Consider the following 23830-nt stretch of genomic DNA (forward strand, 5'->3'; position numbering starts at 1 on the left):
AACCCAGTACATTGAGGGATATTATTTGAAATTCCTGCGGTTTTACTTCCATTCCACTTGTAGAGTTTGGCAGCAGAAGCTGATGGTGCCGACCACTATTTCCAACCACCACACGTATTTGTGCTCTGTGTCCGCTGAGAGCCGCGCACGGGTGAGACGCAGCGGGAGCTAATGCCAGCGTGAGGGCAGCGTGAGAAGCCAATGAGAAGAAACATCCTGGCTTGTGTGTAGGTAAATGCAGCCCAGCAGGAACCACCCGTGAATCAACATGCCCTGGGGCTTGTGGCTTTGGTGTCATCCCAAGCAGCAACACCCAATGTCACTGTGGAGTGACCATGCTGAGTGCCCCTCCAGGCTGCGGGAAGGGTCACAGGCTTTTCATGGAGCAAACCTGCCCCAAAAGCAGCAGCCGTGGTCTGCTGGAGCGGGGACGGTAGCAGACACAGGATCCAAGTCACTCGTGACAGCGTTTCCGAGTGCAATGTGCTGCTTTCTTTTTTTTACAGGTTTTGGTCCTTGTCTTTTCAGGCCACAGGAGGGTTTTGATGGTGGGTAGAAGTGTTTCAAGGGAGCTGCAGTTTTATTTCCTGGCTCTGGACTTGCATTTGCTGTGGAGTTAGATGCAAATGATCACGTGAGATAATAAAAGCCCAAACAAATGTAGGAGATGGCACAAAGGCGGCAGCAGAAAGAAGGGCAAGGATCTGTCTCAGTGACCCCAATTAGAAATACAGTTTGACATCTGAGCAGTTGGCATCAAAATCTGAAGTCTTTCATGTTTCTGCCTGATGCTCAATCCTGTGGCATCTCCAATTAGGAAACAAAGAAACAGGATTCAAAGGTAAAAATACAATTTTCTCTTCACAAATGTCCGAAAGGGGCTTATTCACAGATCAAACCCCCTTGAGTAGGTGTCTCCTAAGTGGGCACACTCATTATAGTTTGACTTTTCTCTTTTTTTGCCGTAAAAAAAATAAAGGTCTGATGCCGTGGCATTGAAGGCAGCGGCACAGTTCAGTAATGAGGGGAGATGTCTGAGGCTGCCCCAGCTCTGCTGCCGGTCCCGGCGTCCCACGAACATGCCGGCGGTGGCGGGGAGGTTGCTCGCAGGGTGCAGGGCTGGAGCGCCGCGCCCTGCACGGGGCCCTAATTACTGCTGCTGAAAGGCGGGGGTGAAGGCAGGCAGTGGAGGTAAATTAGGGCACGGGAGCTACGCTGGGGACTAAGGATTTGGTTCAGAAAGCCAAATGTGATTGCGAAGGCTGTAAATGCGAAGAGGGAATGGAAGCTGAGCAAGGGGGCAGCGTAGGGCGCTTTCCCTGCCCTGCCTCTCCCCCAGCCGGCATCCCCGGCTCAGAGCTGGTTAGCAACGTGGGCCAGGGGAAGGCTGGCTGTGCCCTGGGCTCAGGTTTTCTTCCCCAAGTTTCTTGATCCGTGAATTGGAGCTCTGCGTGCCCCCAGCCCCGCGCACCAAAGGGCAGCTCATGCCCTGCGCCGTCTGCTCGGCCGGGAAGCTCCGCGGCTGCCTGGCACCTCCAGTATCCCCAGGCTGGGTTTTGAGGCTGCTGGGTTCTGGTAAAAGATACATTTTGGGGAGTGAACAGCAGTAATTCCAGCTGTAATTTCAGGGAGTTTCAGGGCGACGACATCCACTTTTCATTTTCTGTGGCTGGGGTGGGAAACTCCCACCCTCGGTGCCTGCATCTGCTCGTGACCCAGGAGCGCTGACCCTTCCCACCGTGGAAAAATGACAGGTCTTGCTTCGTTACTGTTTTCCCTCAGCTGTAATTCTCGCAGCTTCCCTAATCTCGATCCTGCAGTTGCAGGGTATTTTTATACCCAGTTTTTGTGTATAACATGATTATCTGCTGAATGGGATCCGCTCCATTACAATTAGATGAGTGAAGATGCAGATCTTAACACTTGAGCCATGTTCCTCATTTATTACTTTTCAAAGACTTTGGTGGGGGTTTTTTTGTTGTTTATGTGTTTACAAATCCAATAACAATCCTCATTAAGAGTTGCAAAACATGAAGCCATTTTGATCCCAGGCAGATGGCAGCTAAATGGAGTTTAATTAAAGAATGAGAGCTTTGATTCAAATCATTTTTAAAAAATATAGTGCACCGAGATGCTGGAGAACAGCATAAACAGCATCTGGGCTTTTGTTCAGAAGCCCGAAGGCATTTGCGAGGAAACACTTTGCAAACCCTTTCGGAGCAATCACGGGTTGTTGGCAGTGGCTCGACAGGCCGGCGCGGTTGGCTGGGTGCGTGTGGGAGCCTCCTTCCCCTGATGCCACAGCCAGGCTGGGAAACTAATAATGCAGCCAAGCGCCAGGTCTTGCTTCCTTCTTTGGGTGTTTTTTTAATTTTTATTGGCTGATGCCAAAGTAAGACTTGATTTGAGATACAATCAAGTTTCGGGCTGTTCTCCAGCAGTCGTTACACCCCACCCCTCCCCGCAGTAACCAGCCCCTTCCAGCAGCGTGGCTAGTGTATACATTACCTATAGTCCTTTGTAGCCTATACAGTTTATAGCATGTTGCTTATCAAAGGCTAAAGCTAATGAAATGGGAGGTGTCGTGGGAGGCTCCGTCCCGGGGGTGCCAAGGCTCGACTGCCCCAGGAGCTCCCGGGAGGCTCCGGCTGGGGCTCAGCGCATTCCCGCAGGTCAAACCCCATGTGCCTGCCCCGCTGTAGCAGGGTTTAAAGCCCATTGTGTGCCGGTGTGCTGGACGGTGCGAGGGAGCAGACTGCCTGGCGGATGCTTTTCCGTACCGGAATTTTCTGTGGTCCCAGTAAGGAGCAGACACAGGTTTCTGTGTGGGCTCTTTCTCCAGCACCGCGGGCACCGGAGCCTTCCCAGTGGTGGCAGCCTCTTGACAGCGCAGTGACTTTTATTTATTTCGTGTGTCTGCAAGTTGTGTCACCTTCAGCCATGGTTTTCCTTCCCCCATATATCGTGTGTGTGTGTGTATATATATATATATATATATATATAAAACTTGTATCTCTCTCCTCCCCATATAACTTGTATCTAACATATAACTTGGGCTTTGCCATTTCTTGGATTATGTTCTCTGGTTAACGGCTCAAACCCCTTTCAGTTTAAATTTGTAATCCTATTGATTAGGATTACCTAATCCAGAGAAAGAAACTCCACTGATGTGCCTGTGCTGCTGGACGGGAGAGCTGTGGGCAGCGATGACGCTGGAGGCTCCGGGGTCAATCGGGGGGATGGAGCCGTGGTGCTGTAATTCATGAAGACACTGCCAGTGGAGTAGCTCAGTCTTTTGTTAAACGAACGTATTAAACAGCTGTCTTAGACTCAGATGAACAGGTCCGTGGGGTATAAAGGCAGATTGATGTAGCTGAACTGAACTGGCGCGCTCTCAAGCGAAGATTAACGTCTTTTCATGAGTGGGGTTTTTTGAGGGGTGATGTTTAAGTGGAATGAATCTCTGTAAGCCATCGTTAAAGTTATTTATTATTTTTTTCCCCGATAAGATTATGAAATGGGCACTCCTAGAAGGGACGGGCTGAATCCCCAGCAAGACCATTCATCTTACTAAAATGGCTTCATGTTCCTCATGGCAGGGGCTGGGATTTCATCGCTGCCTGCGGGATTTGGAGACACAGGGCTGCGGCACATGCGCTGCTGTCGGCAGGCTCAGCGAGCAGGCAGCTCTGCTGCTTCACCCTATTCTGCTAGTGGCAAATGGTGGCAGAGAAGACTGATGGACATCTGCCCTGGTAGCAGCTGTGTGGTCACAGGAGGGTAACGAGGCTCCTCATTAACCTGCACATTAACACCTCTGAGAAGGGCCTGGCAGGAGGTTTTTAAGGGAAAAAGGAAGAGGGGAAGGGTGCTGGGAATGGTTCATCAAGGATCAGGGAGGCATCTGTGCAGCAGGATGCCGTGGAAATTTGTGTGGGCTGAAGGAGAGGCTGGAGAAGTAACTTGGAAGGAAGATCTGTTGAGGGCTACCAAGCTGGCAAATGCCATCAAGTGTGGGAACCTCCCCAAAATAGCTGGTGTCTGGGTGAGTACTTGGGGAAAGCGTTGCCTGTGCTTGTCCTGTTCCCTTCTCAGGCCACCTGTGCACAACCACAGTAGCGTCCACCTCTGCTGTGACCCAGCCCCGCAGCCTGAGCGAGCATGGCCGTGCCTGTGTAACCCAGGGCTTGCTCTGGGGAAGTGCTCTTGGTAGGGAGGCATGTTTCATGGAGGCTTCCTGCTCTTCTTGGTGCTCTGGACACACAGCTGTGAAAGTATGTGCAGATCTGCCCCATGATTCTGTTCCTGGGGTTTGGAAGAGCTGGGAGGTCGCAGGTGACCTGTGCTGGGGAAAGCAGTGAGGACTCCTTCGGTCTTGCCTTTCAGCTCTCATTTGGTTTTCTCTGACAAAATCAACACAACTGATTTCCAAACAGGTGAGGAGAACGAGGAACAACCACCACTGCCGCATGCAGCACCATCGCTGCTTTGCTATGTGGTGGCACAGGATTTCTTCTCTCTCATAAAGATACTCCATTGGCTTGCCAGCTTGGAAACCTCCAGCCCTAGGATAGACCTTGGCAGTGCTGGTGTCAGTCTGTGGAGAGCTGGCTGCAGGCTCAAGGTCTTATAAAGGATTAAAAAATCCTCAGGACAGAGGTGCATCTGACTTGTTGATGGGAGAGAGCTTCCTCGCAGTTGCTCTACTGATTTTAATGGCTCATTTTAAGCTGCTGGTTATGTTGCTGATGTCTGCATCAGTAAATCTGTCTTCTGTTGCAACCGGGACAAAAACAGACCCTCTTCTTCACACCCAAATGTCGATAGACCTGAGCGCAGAATAATTGGAGATAAGGATGTAATCGGCTGATTATGTTTAGAAGTGCTAATAGATCTGCAGGCGTATAAGTGATAGTGACAGCCGACTGTGTTCAGCCAAAAATAAATAAGGAGGCCCGGTGTTTGCCTCGGAAAGCCTCTGCGGAGGATGGCACTGATGTGTGAGAAAGCTCCTGTGTGGAGCGCTGACATGCCAGGCACCTCCCTGGGAATGTCACCTCTCGGGGATGGACGGTGGTTTTGTTGGGATTTTTTTACTTTTTTATAACCCCCTTTTTTTCAGTTTAGCTGCCAATGAAATTGTTCTGTAACGTAAAGCAAAAACACTCCCAAACTCCTTTCTTCTAGAAATGTGGGTTGAGTAGAAAGGTCTGTCTTCTTTAATTGCAGACAAGAATCCCTTTTCAGCCTCCAGTGTTGTGGGTATTCGTATCAAATATGTAGCTGCCCAAATTGCTGGTCTGTTTGTCAATGGCTTGATGTAGGCTCCGTAAATTACGCTGGCAAAGATGTCTTGGTGAGGAGCATGGAAGGGGGGAAGAAAACCCCCCCCAGAAAAAAACAACCCAAAAACCCCCTCTTGGATGATAAAGAATCGCTGGCAAACTCCCAATCTAATTTCCTCCTAATAGCAAAAAAATAGTTTAAGTGTATTTGAGGGATTGGCTGAATGCACAAGGCACAAGCACTGCTGGCTTCTGCATCACTCGGAGATCTTTGTTATAGAGCTGAATTAACTTGCAGTGCTCTCACACTAGACCTGAACCATCGCGGCTCGTGTTTGCTCGCTCCGTCCTCTCTGCGGCCCCGCTCTGTTTGCAGTGCCGGGCTGGAGCGGCCCCAGGAGCGCCCGATGGGATGCTGGCACCTCTCCTGCTCTGCCATCTTGTGCACAACCCTCTCGGCTTTCATCTTAGAAACGCTCGGTCCCCGGCTGGTACGGCTGGGAGGAAAACTTGGGAAGCACAAGCTGACGCAGCAATGTCTGTAGGAGCCTGCGAGTGCAGCGACTGTTTTGAGACATGAATAATTACTCAGCAGCCACTGATACATTTAATGTCCCCATTAACGATGCTCATTGAGCTCATCGAGCATCTTATTGCACAGATTTACCGGGCCTTTTCAAAGCGTCAACTTCTTTTGTGCTGTGAGTAGATGCGTTTAGGGGTCCCCATGACCTATTGCTGGCACCCGCAATTTTGGCTAGCATGTCGAGTTGGGTTTTTTTATTCCTGATCTTTGGAAAAATGCATATTTACTGTCACTGTAACCTTCTGTCACAAAAGGTGAATTATTTTTAAATGCTTCCTTCTTCTTTTGAAGAGTTACAGTACACAAGCCAGTGCAGAATTCCTGCCTGCTCTACAGTCTTGAAAAATGATGGTAATAGAAAGCTCTTGATTTAAGATCCTCACTCTGGGAGGATGTGGAGGGGAGAGCCGAGGCATTGTCATATATCCTTCCTTGCTAAACTTCTCAGAACATCCTTAACAGAGGGCAGAGCAGTAAATGACAGGAGAAAACAGTGCCTGTGCTTTTACTAGCCAAATATTTGTACTGCTTATGTGTTCACCAGCCTTATCACATGCGCCGTGTTCAAAGGAAAAATACAGGATGTCCTTATTTACTATTTAACGGAAAAGGAGCTTTGTGAAAGCAAACTGCAGAGGAATCTAGACAACCAGAGCAAAGGAAAACTGGTAAAGGAGCATGAAATAAGCTTATCTGTGCTGGAAAAATGTGGACTGCTGTAGTCTTGTTCTGGTCCATCATCACTACTGTTCTCTGACACAAAGAGCATGTTGCTCTTTGGGCTGTAGTGGGCTGTACTGGTTTGGGAGTTGCAATTAAAAAAATAATTTGGGAGAAGGAAGGAGATTATATTTACGTATAAAAGACATGGTGCCCAGTGGGGAACTATGAACCCTGCGCTCTGAGGGTCTGACAGATTTGCACATAGCTTCCAGACACTGCAGGCTGACTTCTGCACAACATATAAAAGACAATATAATTCTGCGTTATTTGTTTGGTTTTTTTTTTTCTGAGAGGTTGTGGCTTCCTCCCTCCTCTCCCTCTGCACTCACCCTCTAGTCAAAGTTGTATATGTGAATCCTGGAACTAAACCACTTTTTGAGAAAGAGATGGTGAAACACCAAGTAAAGGCTGGCAAGCTGAGGCATGTATCCTGTGCTGGACAAAGATAAGGCAATAGTGGGGGGAAGAATCAGGATTGGATCCGACACCCCCCCCCCCCCGACATGTGAAGTTTTGCAGGGGTTTTGAAGTTTTCCTGCCGGGAAAAGCAGGTGTACGGTGATCAGCGTAACACCGGTTGGTTTCTACTCGCCCTCACCCCTTCATGTATTTTTATATTTCAACAGGCGTACGCTAAGGTTTTCAGACTCTCAGATGTTAGATGGAAGTTGTCAAGGATATTTTGATTTACCCATAGAAACTTCAAGGGCAAGTTGCCTGAAATCCCCTATGCTGTGCTTAGCTTGAGGTTAACTTTGTAAGGTCTGGCATGTAGTGAAGCAAAGCCTTCTGATAAAGACAGCCTAGCACTTGTGAGCGCTAAAGAGAATAATGCATGTTGCTGGGGTTGAAACAGAATAATTCCCCAAACTAATGAGTAAGTAAAAAAAAAAAAATATTGTATGTATTGGTCTCAATTTCTTTTCAGAAGACTACGAGCTTGAAATGGAATTTATCTTTTTTTTTTTAAATGATGATAAAAATACCTCTGAATTCAACTCCCCTCTTCCAACATTTTTGGTTTCACAGTCATTTCTCTTCTTAAACCAGAGAGCCAGTTTTCTTGTCTTGTAGTCTTGTGAAAATCTTGTTCAGTCTGTAGTTGATGCCCAGCTGGTTAACTAGTAGAGGGAAAAGCAAAGTGATACAAAATACTTTAAACCAAGGAATTTAGATCAAAATATTTTCTGCCAGAAGATTGATTCTTGAATTTTAAACCTAGAAAGAATATCAAGATTAACTGGTCAGATGTTACATAGAACAGTCAGTTCAGGAATCTGCTGGTAAAAGTCCACCGAGGCTGTGCATTATCTAGAAGGAAAGCTGTTTGAGTTTCCAGGCTCTGAGCTGATGGAGACGTTCTCGTGGTCTACGGTAATATGTTACAGTTGTTAATTACTCTAGCTACTAAACCCATGCAAGTTATTTCCAGTCTGAGCATTTATTTACAACACCCAGCGAATGTCTCCGATGGATTTAGAAGCCTTAAGGAACTAATTTTTCAGTTAGTCATCTTGTAACCACAATGGGTAAACATTATTCCACATGAAGCATGACTTAAGTTCGCTCTCTGACTTCAGTTAACTCCTAGGTTTTATCCAGCTCCAGAGCTCACGTGGCTGGACCAGGTAGTAAAGAGGGATACATAAGAGTGGGAAGAATCTTGTCCCAGACAAATACCGAATTTCTGCTCTTCCGAAGACCCCCGTGGTAGCAAATGAGCCACGGCAACAACGGCCCTACCAGCAGGAAGCAGCTGCCACGTATGACTCTCAAAATAAATTGTGACGTGATGCTGTGTAACCAAAAGGCATCTTCTCTGCGACCAGGAATAGCCTGTACCTGCAGGACAAGGGTCTGGATGCAGCCTCCAAACGATGTCCTGGCAATGAGCTTCCATTTCTGAGGCAGGTAAAACTCCTCCCATCTTCCAGGAGGATTTACTTGAGGAATTTTTGGATGGTGTGTACTTAGGACATCTAAATCTGTATGAACTGGTCAGTACGGGCTGTGTGTGCAGTAAGGAACAGCTGACAGATGACAGCATGCCGGTACCATGGAGTGATGCCTTCCACTAAAAATGCCATCTAAACAGCAAAGGGAGCTGACACATTGAGAAATAGTTGTGGCCATGTAGGAAGATTTGGTGTCCCCTGTGCTGCAGTCCTTCACCAGAGGTTATGCCTTGCCCTGCACAGGCTTTGCAAGAAGGAACCACCCAAGTGCCGCAGGGTGAAACCCTCTGGTTTAGGTTAAGGTGGTGATTAAAGTGGGTGGTGGCTTTTTTTTTTTTTTTTGGTCTGTTGGGTTTTTTGGAGTGTTTTAGTGGTGTTTTTTTGGTGTTTTTTTTTGCTAGGCCACTGTGGAATGCTTCTGTCTCCTTTCCCACAGTGTAAATGATGAGAACAGTCACGTCCAGCTAAACACCGGCAAGCAACCACCAAGAGCCGCAACATCTTGAATCACTCTGACCATTTGCTCGGGGGATGCTGGTCAGCGTTGGCAGATGGGTGGTTTTGGCACAAAGTCCGTAGCCTCAACAGCGATGGTATGGGAATGGCCAAAGCGTCTCCCACAGGGTCCTTTCCCAGCAGAGAGCTTCTGAGCTTTGTTCCTGGCTTTGATTTCTATTTATTGCACCTAGGAGGAAGCAGAATGCTTTCAACTAAGCACGCTTCTGTTTCCTTTACAAATGAGATTTACTTGCAATCAAGGAGTTCGGTGGTTCCTCTTGACCAACTCTCAACACACCCTTAGCATTTTTAAAATACCACAAAGAAGTTTATATACATTGTAACAATCCTATACACACTATAAACAAAATGTTGATCTTTATAAAAATGATCGTTTGATTTAAAAACTAGCTATTTTAACAGCACTCAGTTTTTTGATTTGGAGCAAATTTTAACATGCAACTTTTCCCTTTGAATGGAAAGTTTTCTATCCATATTTACCGCATTGAACCTAAATTCAAAGGAAAATAACAGTGATGTCAACTAAAACCGATGCGTTCCTGTGTGACATGATCTAGGCAATCCTGCTCCGGCAGGGGGATTGGACTAGATGATCTTTCGAGGTCCCTTCCAATCCCTGACATTCTGTGATTCTGGGATTTGCCTGGTTATGCTCAGGGAAATAGATCTCATAGATGGTATCCATTAGGCCGAGCACCTTTGGGGAAAAGCAATAACCTGACTTGCAGCAACAGGTAGATTATTTTGCTATGAAGTTCTTTATTAAACCAAAAGCAGTGTTGCTGCTCGCGGGAGGCAGTTGCCTCCAATGTTGGTTCTGCAGAACCTGGGAGCAGCTCTGGGTGTTAAACCTGGCTGATTTTTGGAGAAAGGGAAGGAACGCGGCAGAGGCCGAGGGCTCTGCGAGGGCCCAGCCGGCCGGGCAGCACCGCGCTCCGCAGCCGCACCGGCGCCGGGTGGAAGCACCCGCTGGCTCCGACCTCCGGAGGCGTTTTCGGGGCTTTGCTGATCCGGCGAGTGCGGCGGCCCCTCCGCCGCGGAAGGGCGAGCTGAGGCGGGGAGGCTCCGCGGGGCAGCCGGGAGCTCCCCTCGCTCCCCCACTCAGCACAGGGCTCCGGCCACCCCTCCCGGCGCGGGGCCCGGCGGGAGCCGCAGTCCGCCGTCATCCCCTCGGCCCGGCCCGGCCGCCGCCATCGAACTACAGTTCCCGGCGGCCCCCGCGAGGGTGGCGCCTGCGCGGCCGGGGCTCCCCGAACAAAAAGCCTCCCCCGGCCCGGCCCGGCCCTGCCTTCCCCGGCGCGGCGCTGGGCTCGGCCCGACACCGCGAGGGGGACCACGGGGTCGCGCGGCGGCCGGGCCCACCGCCCCGCCAGCCGCTGAGAGGCCGCGGGGAAACCGCCTCCCGGCAGCGGGGCTCTGCCGCAGCCCGGCCTTCCCCCGCGGCGCCTCCTCGTCTCCAGCCAGCGGGACCGGGCTGTCCGCGCCCGGCGGCGGGTGAGTAGGAGGGCGGGAGGGGGCCTCGCCGGTACGAGGGACGGGACTGTTATCCCGCGGATCCCTGAGGGGAGGGCTCGCCCTCCCTCAGCCTGGGACGGCTGTGGGGCGGAGGGGCCGCAGCCCCCGGGCCGCAGGGGAGCTCCCGCCGCCAGGCCGCGGGCGGAGCCGGCGTCCGGCTGTCCCGGGGGGAGGGGGCGCCCCCTCCTCAGCGCCGCGCGCGGGGGGGCGGGACTCAGCGCCCTTCACCGCCGCCTCCCCCGGGACCCCGCCAGATCAGAGGAAGAGGGGGAGCGGGGGAGGGCGCTGCCACTGTGCCGTCGACTCCTATTGGCTGGCGGGGCGGTGCGCACGTGCCGGAGCCCTGCACGTGGCGGCGGCGATTGGGCGCGGGCGGGGAGGGGCGGGGCGGGGTATGCAAAGGAGCGGCGGGGGCGGGGGGGCACCCCCGGGGCGGGGGTTTCCTGTGCCGTGAGGGGGTCGTGGCCGGCCGGGGGGACGCGGCTCCTGCCGCCATGGCGGGGCCGGGCTTCCCTCGGGGCGGGGGGCTGGTGAGCGTTTGGGATGGGAAGCGTCCCCGGGGACGGTGCAGAGCTGTGTAGGCCGCGGTGCCCGAGCCCTGAGGGGAGAGCAGGCGGCAGAGCTCAGGTGAGGAGCGCCTGAGGGGACGGAGTGTCCAGAGAAGGGCAGCGGAGCTGGTGAAGGGTCTGGAGCACGAGTGTGATGAGGAGAGGCTGAGGGACCTGGGGGTGTTTAGCCTGGAGAAAAGGAGGCTGAGGGGAGACCTTATCGCTCTCTACAACTGCCTGAAAGGAGGGTGTAGCGAGGTGGGGTCGGTCTCTTCTCCCAGGTAACAAGTGACAGAACGAGAGGAAACGGCCTCAAGTTGTGCCAGGGAAGGTTTAGATTGGAGATCAGGAAAAATTTATTCACTTGAAGGGGTTGTCAAGCCTTGGAACAGGCTGCCCAGGGCAGTGGTGGAGTCCCCATCCCTGGAGGGATTTAAAAGCCGTGTAGATGTGGTGCTGAGGGACATGGGTTAGTGGTGGGCTTGACAGTGCTGGGTTAACGGTTGGACTCGATGATCTTAAAGGTCCTTTCCAACCAAAACGATTCTGTGATTCTATGACAGGCAGTCAGCAGAATGATTGTTATTTGTTTTTGTAAAATCTAGAGGTGTTTAGATATTTTCACCTTCTATACACAAGGCAGCTGAACTGTGAATTCAGTCTATCGCTTCAGTGTCACCCCGCAGGTGTCAAATCTGCACCCCGTCAGCTGTCAGGGGAGCAGCGATAGGGGAGCAGAGCTCAGCAGCGAGACCCGGGAGCACGCCGCTGCAAAGCGCTTGGTTCGGGCAGGGATTCAGCAAAGGTGGGTTTGTGCACAGTAAAGCAGCTGGCAGTGAAGAATTGTTACAGAAGTCTCTCAGCCTGATGTTTAAGGGAGGTTGACATAAAATCATACACCTGTCTGGGTGTGTAACATAACCTCTCTCTCTTGGATTCATGACAATGTTTTTAATCATCACAATGTTTTGGGTATCACCTGTTGTGTTTCCACTTCTTTATTTGCAGGCTGCTTTGGCCAAAGGCTTTGTGTGTAAGTTGCTTGAGAGAAACATCTGCGCAGTGGTTGTTTAATGAGTGCAACCATCCCCTTGTAAGCTAATCATGTGGCTGAATTGTTGTCAGTATGTACAAATCTGTGGGTTAATATCTCACACTAAGGAGCAACTTTTAGACTATGTTTTTAAACGTACCTAATATTTGTTTTTGCTTGTCTAATTCTGCAATTAAAATATCAAAACCCTATAACACGTATTAAAAAAAAACAAAAACCAAAAACAAAAAGCAAGGCTTGTAAATCCATTAGGTAAATTAGATGGCATAAATGTTTTCCCCTATATGGCTTGGTAAGAGGCTACTGGCAGCTCTTTGTCTTACCCATCAGGACATGACAGGCTTTTCGGAGAAGTTTGATTGAAACTCATGTTCCTCTGGAAAGGCTGTAAATTCCTAATTTTTCAACAAAAAGTTACTGACACATTCCCCAGCTCTTGCTTATGGAATTGACTCTTACATCATCTCAGATCCTGTCTGGAAAGAAGCTTTTAATAGGATTGACATAAATGCTTTGATTCACGGAAAAACACATGTAATTGATTCCATGGAAATCGGTGTTCTGGTTCATTTGGTTAAATGCAATAATAGGAATGAGGGAGAGCGATGCAGAGAGAATTAAGTGACCAAATGGAGGGGACTGATGACTGCTGCAGAGTGATGGGGTGATTAGTTTCTCGGGTTTCATGGGGTGCTCTGATGTGTGCAGTGGTGGGCAGCAGCACGCTGGTGCGGACCCAGGGCAGTTCACTGCATGAAGCTACTGTGCAAAGGTGTGCGCTTCAGATACCAGCTATAAACCAACTGGATGTTTTTTTTCAAGGTGTGAAAACACTACTGAGTGTTTAGTGTCAGTTTAGATCTTTGTGGGAACCCTGGAGCGATTAAAGGGGTTTTGTTTGCCCTTAAATTGATTTGAGGCTTTTGTTTCCTGTGATCATTGCAGTATGACATAGAAATCCAAAGGACCATCTTGCACTAGCAAGGACAGCAATTTCTCACTCTGGAAAATGTGCCAGCACTAGTTTTGTTATAATTAAATAAATACCAGTAGAGTTTAGACTAATTCACTTCTCAAATATTATGTGCAAGTGTTGATGGACACACAGAACTAAAGTAATTGTTACTCAACATGATCATCATGTTGACTAAGTAAATATAATTACGTTGGTAAAGACAGAAGTTATCAGATGGTCAGGACTGTTGTGATTAATATTTCATTTTGTTTACATGGTTTCACTGTAATTCACAGTGCTAGGTGCTGCAGTAGGACGCTGTGTACTTAAAAACTAAAAAACTAAGTGAATTGTTCTGCGAGTCTGTCTGGCTCTAATACAGAAATGGAGTTTCTAATGGTTTCTTAACTACTCCAAACTGGGTAATATGTGCACTTTTGTATAATTGCCCTGTGAGGTATATAGTTACATACTGCGTTTTCATTTTATGTAAAATTTTGTGATTATATGTTGGTCTATACTGGATCTTTAAAAATAGTGAAAATCAAATTTAAATACCTGTTTGCAAACATTATGCAGACTTATGAATGAGAGAAATCAGATGTGCTTTTAAAATAATAGTTTTTGGAATCGTGTTTTACTTTTTTAATGGTTCTTAAGAGTGGCAGAGGTAGTTGGCGTCTAGGCTGGCTAAAAAGTCATCGAATGTTGCTAAGTATCATAAAAGTACGTAGAAAAATGGGAAATAATCATTACTGGTTTTAGGGGGGGTCTCACAGCTGTGTAATGAACCATGCCACCCTGCCCCCAGCAAAATGCTGCTGGTTTCGTGTAACTTTGTGCTGCCTAGGTGCTATTGGGTGTGCTGAGCACCAGGTGTTTCCCCTTGGAGCTTGGTTTGTTAGGGGCCCTTGCTCTCTTTCCCGACTGCCTTTGGTTGCTGACCTTCTGCTCGGCTGCCCTTGGAGAAAAAAAAATGGAAGCTTGAATCAGTGAGCACTACAGTAGGGATTTGGGGCACTGTGTTGGTTTACAGCGAGATCGTATTCCTCCATGGCGTGATTCTCGGAATGGCTTCATTAATTAGAGTGGGACGTGGTGCCGTAAGTAGTGCTGCTCGTGTGTTTTGTTGGGGTAAGCCCTGATGTGAAACACTCGGTGCTGCGTCTTGTTGATTCTGCTGCTGCGAGTCAAATCCCTGTGGTGGGAGTTGGACTGAAATGGCGACAGCAAACGTCCCAGCTGCCGTGTGTAATGGGTCACTGTTGCTGCGCTTGTAATGGTGTCGGGTGTGAATGGCAAGAGCGTGCTTGCCAGGGGACCCGCTCCACGGTGAAACTGGTGAGTGCCGTGTCTGTATTCCTGGTGTCTCGGACTAGAAAGCGATAGAGCATCAGATTAAGGAGATAAACACAATTTTTAGTGACAAAGGAGCAAGAAGGTTGACTTTGATCATGACGTGCACTTTTGCTGAATCAGCTGCTCTGCTGCTCCAGGTAAGAGGCTGGAAAAAAGGCAACAGGGATACTTCAGGGTGTATGTGTGGAGGGGAGAGGGGCAGAGCCTCCCTGGTACGTTAAGGCTTCTTCAGGGCTACTCTGCTGTCCTTGAGAGTTATTTTTATTCATTTTTAGGGGGGAGTTGTATCCTGGGTTCAGTCTTAGCTAAGAGCTGACCTTGTATATGTACATGACGCTGCTCTCTAGTTAATGAGTCCAGGTTTGTACCTCCAAAGGAGCCAACTTCTGTCTGGAAGAGCTGACAGTAATCAGAAGAGATAAACCCAAATGGGTTTGAGTTGACTAAATGCACTCTTGTGTCTCCACATTGTTTTTCCTTCCTGTTCGTGATGTCGGGAAGCTTCACCTTCTTGGTTTTGGTGTAGGCGGTAAGCAGAGTAAAACTCTGCCAGACCTGCCTCTGCATCTTTGCTTTGGATTGAGCTGGCTCTGAACATCTAGAGCTGCTTTTGCTTGGTGTGGTCCAGCAGTGTTTGTGTTTCAGAACAGGCTGGTCCTCCACACAGGTAACATGGAGGTTGCTCATCCGAATTGATTCGTAATCCACATGCACCAGATGCAGATGGTGAAGAACTAGCAATGTTTTTGTGCAGGAACTCCCAGATCCTTTGCTTCTGTTTCTCTTAGGCTATGGCTGGTGAAAATACTTCCTTTCAAAAGAGTTGCATTTATCTGAAGGTAGGGATGTCACCCAGTTTGAGCACCCTTGCTGTTAAGCTTGTGTTTCCGCTATGCATGAGCAGTCTGTTGGTTGGAAAGAGCTGAAAATTGTTGCTTATAGAGTATTTGTATAATTTTACGATGAACAATGACATGTCATAACAAGGAAAATAGATCATCCGAACGGGATTGCATAGGTCAGCTATGAACAGACGCCGGAGGGTGAAGGTGAGAATCTCCCAACCCTGTGTGCACTGCGGCTAGGGTGGATGTGTTACAGAAAAAACAGTGGTGGTAGGTTTGCATCCCAACAGGGTTTCTGTGCTAGGTTAGCTAAGAACCGTCAGACTTGGCTTCCTCTGAAACACAGGATCACTGAACCAAACTGTCGGAAAAATAACAGATTTTTTTAGCCAAGATCTGTTTAAAAATATTCATTTGCACTTAACAGCTTGTGAGTATTAATCTGTACAGTTTGGAAAGAACCAACTTCTGTCCTTTGTCAGAAGGCCAATATTTGGGCAGAGTTCAATATGCTGAAATTGTGTCTTTGCCCAGAAGGCAAGGAAGCCAAGGGGTGAAAGCTGCAACAGCCGAGCAGCAGTCTAGCTTCATTAGATTTTTTTTTTTTTTAATGGTATATTTTGTTATGTTCCTTCTTGTTCCAGCTTTGTAATGAAATGCGTGCTTTTGTACTCTGCTAGAATAACTTTTTCCCCCCAGATCTCAAAAGTGGCCCATGGGGATCTAGCAGGAGCTGGACTTCTTTCCCTTAGGGAGCAGCAAATCTTCAGTGGTGTGTAAGGATGAGCTCACACAAACTCATTCCCAGCTGTGTGGTGGCGTTCTCGGGAGTCACGTTCTTTTTCGTCAGGGTGGCAGGATTTGTTTTAGTGTTTGTAATGCTAGGTGAGGGGTTAGCAGAGAGAAGTATGCTTTGGCATTGTCACAGTTTAAAGCTGGGCCAGCTATTAAACCTGTGGCAGATGCTCTCTGTTATCCCCCCCTCCCCCCAAAGGGAAAGGGAAAGGGAAAAGGGAGAGAGACTTCCGGGTTGGAAAGTTAAAACAGTTTTAATAAACTATAATAATGAAAAAGAGTATAATAACAATAATAGAAATAATCAAATATATACAAATATATATACAAAACCAAGATTGAGCTCCCCTGAAGTCAGCCACGTCACCACCGGCACTGCAGGGCAGGCTCCGGGAAGGCCCAGGCTGGGCCTAGCGACGGTTGAGAGCTGGATTCAGGGATGCACGGATCGGGATCGGGGGCAGCAGGAAAACAGTCGGAGTCCTCCTTGGACACCGGCCATAGCAGAAAGAGAGCGAGACCCTCGTGATCCCCCCCCTTTATACCGAGAATGACGTGTATGGGATGGAATACCTTCATTGGTCAATTTTGGGTCACCTGTCCTGTCCGCTCCCCCCTGCAGCTGCGACCCCCCTTCGGCTCTTCACTTGTAAGCAGTGAGGAATTCAGCAGTGACCTTGGTTTCTCTAAGAACGAGTACAGCAGGAGCCTTTCTGCACAACATCCCTACTGGTGCCTCAGCGATAACTACAAACTTCGAGCGTTATCAGTCCTGGAAGCAGACACTGTCTGCAAAACATGCAGTTAGTTTCAGAAAGTGCAGTTACTTAGAGGAGACTTAGCTGAAAGTAAAAATCACTGAAAGGAAAAATTGGCCTGGTTTAGGCCAAACCAGGACAGGCATCCACAGCTGCTTTTCTGGAGAGCAACAGACAATGGTTAGATGCATCATTTTGGGAATACCTGCTGGCATTACGTCTGCTGAAGAAGTTTTAAAAACGTATTGCTATTGCTTATTAAGACTCTTCTCTAAGAAATGTATATTCCATTATTTTTCCCCCTAATTTTCCGTGTGTATTCTTTACATGCTTAAATAACAGTTTTTCTTCATAAAGTGTAATTATTTTTTTGCATTTGCTTTTTTGTGTGTCTGACAAGCAACTACTAGAGAGAGTATCCGTTACTGGTGGATTATCAAGATTGGCATGTCTGCCCCTGTACTGAGTGCAGGGGAGGTGGCAAGTAACTGTGTCTTGTGGTTTTGTTCTCTCTTACCTTGAGTATTTCTATTTTTTGGTTCTTAGAAGTCAGCAAGAAACACGTGGAGTGAGATACATGTCGGTTTGATTTGGCTTTCTGAAAAGCTACTGGTTTTGGTCTTTTTTTTCCCTTGTAAAATGAAAATCCAGAGGGTTTTTAGCTCTGAAATTTTTTTCTCTCCCCCATCCCAGTGGGGAGTAGTGAGCGAGCGACTGTGTGGGGTTTAGTTGCCAGCTGGGGTTAAACCACAGCCAGGAATGGCTAAATGCCACCTCCTCAGTACTCTACCAGTGTATTTTGCAAGGCTTTGTTCATTGTTACAAGCCTTTGCTTGGGCAGAGAGTCATCTTGGCACAGTTAAACTGAAGGATTTATAGGTAATTATAACTAATATTAACTGATCTGGAAGTTCTTTTTTAGCAATATGTGATTAAGATTAATAGATATAAGTGGTACTCTGGCAGCCAGCTTATAATTGTTCCAAGGATGGTTTTTAAATTGGCCTTTTTGTGTAGCACATTGGTAATGGGTAAGGTGTTACACTTTATTCAAGGCTTTGCACTGGGGATTTACATTGGGCAGTGGTGTTGTCATGCGCTTTCTAAGGGCTGGATCTTGGAAAGGCAGCCAGGTTCGTTAGATCCACTGAACCATAGCCTGCTCTTTCCAATAATAAACACTGTCCCAGTGGTATAGATAAGGGTAGTGGAGAAAACTGTTGTTTGAAAGGGAGAAACTGGTGAAATGTAGGGGGTGGGAAATCTTTCCTGTCTGACTTTGCTGTCAGTCGGGTAGGAAAAAATATTCTTGTACTGCAATGGTGCAACAGGATGTCTCTTGAATCTGTGTTAAACACTGACCTGACACCATGCCAACTGGTTAAAGAATGGGTATCCTAAAAATACAAGGCACTATGACTTTATACTTTGGAAAGACTCTTCCAAATGTTATTAGAAGAGTAGTCCAGTGATAACCTAACCCAACTCCTGATCCCAATTCTGAGATATTGAGGCTGTGGCCTCATGTGCAGCAGCAAGGTAGCTTAGGATGTGCTGTCCTCTCCGTTAGCCAGGACAGCTGTTTGTGGTTTGTGCAGTGAATTGAACTGGGACCTGGTCCAGTTGAAACGGTTGAGGGCCCCAAGAACAAAGAGGATGTTGTAAATACCTTAGACATTCGACTAACCTAGTTATATAAATAAACAAAGGGAGCCTTTTTTTAAATTTAGATGGGTATATCTCACTTCAGACAACTGGGCCTTGAAAAGATAGTTTCTAATTAGGATGGCTGTATTTCACTTCAGACAACTTGGCCTTGGGACAACAGAGGCACAGAAACCTAAAGATAAGGGAGTTGCAACAGCTGCCTTGAAGGACACAGCCTACGTGACCTACGTGATCCCTGGACTGAGTTTGCGCAGAAGCAGGGGTCAGTTAGCGAACACAGCGAGGAAGACTATAAGCCTTCATCTGAAGACCCCTGACGACCACCAGAGAAAACGACTGCGCATGCGGAACGGACATTTACATATATTAATGAGTTCCAGGAAATCTCATGACTATGCAAATGAGTTATTGGGAATCTTATGACTATGTATAACTTTATGGTATATAATCTCTGAAAATCTGCAAAATCGGCGGAGCACTCATGGTGGATAATCCCCAGTGCTGCCCAGCGCTGCAATAAAGAATGCCTGCTTAATAACACACTCTGGTGTTACTGAGTTTTCTTTCGGACTCCTTACCCAGCCGCACCTAGCTTCCCACTTCGGTGAGGAAAGTTAGAAAGCGAGGGGGTTTGGAGATCTCCGATTTTTTTTTTGTATCACAGTGGAGCACTTCTCCTTCCCGTTCCCTCGACAAGCTCCCTGACTTGATTCGCTGTGTGCCTGTGGATCAGAAATCACCTTCCAGGGACGTGAGCGACTCTGCATGGGGGAGACAGCGTGAGCTGGCACTGCTCTGATGTGCTTGTGCATCTACAGCCTTCAAATGTTCGCTAGAATTTCCTTGGTCTGTTTTCTGGACAAGGTACCTCTGCAAAATAGAAAACAAATTTACTCGTTTTCACATAGCCTGATTTTTCACCTAGAATGGGGGTAGGTGTGTATGTTTGTGCCACTGCTAGCCTGGGAGGTGTTGAACAGATGCAGAACTGTATCAGACAGTGAGTAGAGACATGGGAGAAAGGCAAAATGTGTAGTTATATTCTCTTTAATCATTAATATTGGATTGTTAAGGTTTTGTTTTAAAAAGTCTGAAAGCTGTCATGTTTAAAATCACTGTCAGCATCTCAATGCTAAACGAGTTCCAAAGATGAGCTGGAGAACTCTATTAGGTATCAAAAATCATGGCTTAATGAAGATTGATTTATTTACGTCACATCATAATCTCCCTTTTCCCTCTGGTATTCCACAAGCAATAAAATGCCCCTCTTCATCTGGAGGATAACCCCATCAGCCTCTGCCTCCCCATCCCCAGCTGATCCTCTCTCAGTTCACTGAAGCAGTCAACATCATTCAACAGTTGTTATTGCTTTACATTCGCTCTTGAAGTTTACTTCATCTCCTTTTCCAGACCCAACGCAGGACCTGTTTGCCTGCTCAGTGTAGCAGGTGCCGATGTTCAAACCTCTCATTACTGGCATCCTCAAACAGATGGTGACGATGCCACTGCCACTTAATCCATAACACCAGTTTAAAGCTGTTTAAACCTTGCTGCCCTATGTCTGGAGAGCCAGAAAGCTGCTGTGGGTCTGTTGTGAGCTTGCAGTGTTGCTAGCTTTTTTTTCCCCCCCTCCCCTCCAATTTGCAAGTCTGAAGTGCTCTAAGTCCTATCAAAAGAACAACACAGTGGTATTTTTTCCAATGTAAGCATGTATTAATACATGCGATGGTTATTTGTGCTGCCCTGACTCGTCTGCACATCTAATGGGATACACGTCACCTTTGAAAACTTGAGCCACGTCGTGTGTCCAGGTTCTACACGGAGCAGCAAGCTGTCTCATCGAGCTGTTGTGAAATGTCTCGTTTATCTGAGCTATCTTGACTTTTAGGTGATTTTTCTCAAGACCTGCGCATGGAGCTGTAACAGCTAAATCTCTACCAGTTCTTTCTTCCTCCAGGCATATCAGGTTATTGCTTTAGATACGTGTAAACTTAACAAGTTGCAACACTCCAATACAAAAATGTGCTCTTAGCAGCTGCTGAAACTTCATTCTCAATGTATTCATTCTTGTATAGACAATTCTGCCAGCAGAAGCATAAACAAGTCCTGATTATTTCTTATGTCTTAAATAAGCTGAAAGTCTCCTGAATGACATACAGAAAATAGGTTTAAATCTCTTTTTTTGTGTCACTGCTGAAATTCAGTTTTTAATTTTAGCACCTTAATTAGGACTACTTAGCTTTGGAGTTAATCCTACGACTGAAGAATACGTGAAACGGTGAGGGGGGCCCCAAGAGCAAGGGGGATGTTGTAGATACCTTAATTACTCAACTATGTGGGTGCTCAACTAAACAAAGGGAAGCCTTTACAATTTGGAGAGTGGTAATGGCTGTAAGATAAGGAGGCTCCAGGATGTTCTCACTTCAGATGGCTGGGCCTTGGGATGGGCGGATGCACAGGAAGATGGAGATAAAGGAATTGCAACAGCCACCTCAAAGGACGTGGCCTACGTGATCCCCGGGCAGAGTGTGCGCAGAAGCAGGGGTCAGTCAGCGAACACAGCGAGGAAGACTACTGGCCTTCATCTGAAGACCCCTGACGACCACCAGGGAAAACGACTGCACATGCGAACGGACACTTGCATATCTCATGGCTATGTAAATGAGTTCTCGGAAATCCTATGACTATGTATAACTTTATGGTATGTATTCTCTGAAAATTTGCCAAACCGGTGGAGCACTCATGGTGGATAATCCCCAGTGCTGCCCAGCGCTGCAATAAAGAATGCCTGCTTCATGACACACTCTGGTGTTACTGAGTTTTCTTTCGGACTCCTTCCCAGCCGCACTGAGCTTCCCACTTCGGTGAGGAAAGTTAGAAAGCAAGGGGGTTTGGAGAGCTCCGATTTTTGTATCATATGTGAATAAAAATGTCATGTTCTGGTTACTGATACTGTAGTCTCTGAGGCCATGATTTTGGGGCAGGGTGGTGGTGGTTTGTTTTGAGCTAGGCCATGATAATTACAGGAAGGATTGTTCTAATATTAGTGTCATAACTATGATTTGCCATCTCTTTTCTGTACATTAATGCCAGTGTTTTTTGCTGTGTTTATCAAGACTGCTGGAGTTGCAAACATGCTTAAAAAGAAAAATTGATGTAAATTCAGCTAATCAATTCATATGCATCTTTCTAGGCACAAAGGGTTTGTGGTCTAGTCAGGGCACAACATTTTAACTTTTGCACATTTAGCTCCAGCTTTGGATGAAACAGCAGGAAGCATGAAAGAAGAGTGAGCACTTCCTCCTGTTACTTTACCTGTATGTTTGCTTGCTTGTGTGTGTGGTGGGGTGTGTTGTGGTTTCTTGAATATTTCTTTTTCTTTGCTTGCGTAAGAGAGGTTTTAATTTTCTTGCACTGTTGTGTGTATCTGAACAGGTTTTTTTATTTCATTTTATAGGAGGAAAATGGCCCAAACTACTGCACCAGCAACGTCCGTCCATGATGAGGACTCCTCTGAAAGCAGAATGGTGGTTTCGTTCCTCATGTCAGCACTTGAGTCAATGGTTAGTAGAGAAGTTAAGCAACTGCGTCAACTCCCTCTTGGCACGTGCAAGATTACACCGATATCTTGCCTGCTTCTGGGGAGCAGGAAAGGTGTAATGTTATATCTTTACCTTATCGTGTGCTGTCCAACCTGCTGTGACTCTGTCTCTTTCCTTGTGGAAAATCATGGTAACAGTCTTCTTAACAGTCATCTTGTTTCTTCTTGTGGTGTGGTTATTTTATAAATTATTTTGTCAAATAAACAAATGGGAAATATTTTTTGATTGCTCAGGTAGAGCATGGTAGAAAGGCAAGAGTATGTTCTGGTCTTTGTCATCTGTAATATAGAGTGAATAAACGGTCTTGAGGCTAATGCCTTGTCCTCAGCTGCTGTAGCAATTCAACAAAACTTGTTCAGATGATATTTTACTTTTTTTAAGTTGGCATATCACCTGTTCTGTAGAAGTTATTTAATCATTGTGTGGTGGGGTTTAAGGTGGGACAGGGCTGTGAGTGGAAATGCCTGTCCCGTTTCCTTAAAGTTGAGGCACTGTCAAAGATTTGATTCTTTAAAATTGTTTTCTTAAATGATAAGCAAAACCAAAAATTTTCTTTTTAGCAAAGAAACTTTGAATGGGATGGCTATATGATAATTGATTGCAAACCTTTTTTCCCAATGGGTATATTTGGTTCCTAAAGGCTTTGTGTCACTTTTTCCTGGCATGCTGCAGTTGTCGGTGTCTTTAGAGGTTGTGGCAAACTCTGATCTGAGTTTCTAGGAGAAAATTGACTTTTTGTGATCACTTCTTGATGATCTCACTGATTTTCTTAGGATCTTTGCTCTCTCCTTGCACCGCAGGCTTCCTGCCTTACTTCTTTGCCAGAAATTTCTCCCAGCAGAACACACATAGGTGTTCACAAGGAAGGTACAGTCCTTCCGCTCGGGAGGAATTCACCGGAGCCAGAGCACAGCAGGCAGGATGAGGCAGACTGCAGGCAGCCTTCCTGCTTGCAACCACACCTTTCTGAACAGAACAAGATGTGTGAGAAGTGTGCTGTGAATGAACAAAACTCCTGTACTCTGTTGAAAGTTGGAGTAAGACACTCAACATGATTATCTAACAGGGAAGTGATAATTTCACATGGATTGATGTCATAAATAATTTTAATTAAAAACAGTGAAATCTGAGTCTAGACAAGGCCTTAATTTCACTAATGCATCTACAATGCCTTTAAGATTACTGATGAAAAGCACTCCAGATGTATAAATTATCCTTTACTAATGGCTGATGTTATGTTACTCGCAGTACCTTCTGAAGGGTTGATGCTGGCAGCAGAAGTAATAACTATTTTACATGATACCACATACATTTCTATTCACTGTACTCTTAACTATGGTAATAAAAGCTTTTTGTTTTTCTTTTTATAGTGTAAAGAACTGGCCAAGTCCAAGGCGGAAGTTGCCTGTATTGCTGTATATGAAACAGATGTGTTTGTAGTTGGAACTGAGAGAGGAAGAGCCTTTGTCAATTCTAGGAAAGATTTTCAGAAGGATTTTGTTAAATACTGTAAGTTTCAATGTTGTATTTTTGTATTTCACAAGCTGCTTAATGTGATTGCATAATCCTAATAACTTTGGACAGCAAAGTTCTGTATGTCATGGCTACATGCTAAAATTATATTGACTGTGGCAAAACTAGCTGTTTAAGAACTTAAAAATGA

At 46.8% G+C, this 23830-nt stretch overlaps 1 protein-coding gene across 8 annotated transcripts in view; it reads left to right on the forward strand.

Annotated features, from left to right (window-relative positions):
• The first annotated feature begins 10473 nt into the window (after positions 1-10473).
• The window catches only part of GTF2I (general transcription factor IIi), a 64289-nt gene continuing 50932 nt past the window's right edge, over positions 10474-23830 (forward strand). For 6 of the 8 annotated variants that reach the window (XM_068415972.1, XM_068415973.1, XM_068415978.1 and 3 more), the window contains exons 1-3: positions 10482-10562; positions 22023-22128; positions 23538-23676. In XM_068415972.1, coding sequence (XP_068272073.1) covers positions 22030-22128; positions 23538-23676 — 238 coding nt within the window. In that variant the 5' untranslated portion in view covers positions 10482-10562; positions 22023-22029. Of the gene's footprint in view, positions 10563-11917; positions 11937-15287; positions 15339-22022; positions 22129-23537; positions 23677-23830 lie in introns of those variants that run through there. The other 2 variants (XM_068415974.1, XM_068415976.1) reach the window with 2 other exon arrangements.

This window comes from Nyctibius grandis, chromosome 18, assembly GCF_013368605.1.
Source record: "Nyctibius grandis isolate bNycGra1 chromosome 18, bNycGra1.pri, whole genome shotgun sequence".
NCBI lineage: Eukaryota > Metazoa > Chordata > Aves > Nyctibiiformes > Nyctibiidae > Nyctibius > Nyctibius grandis.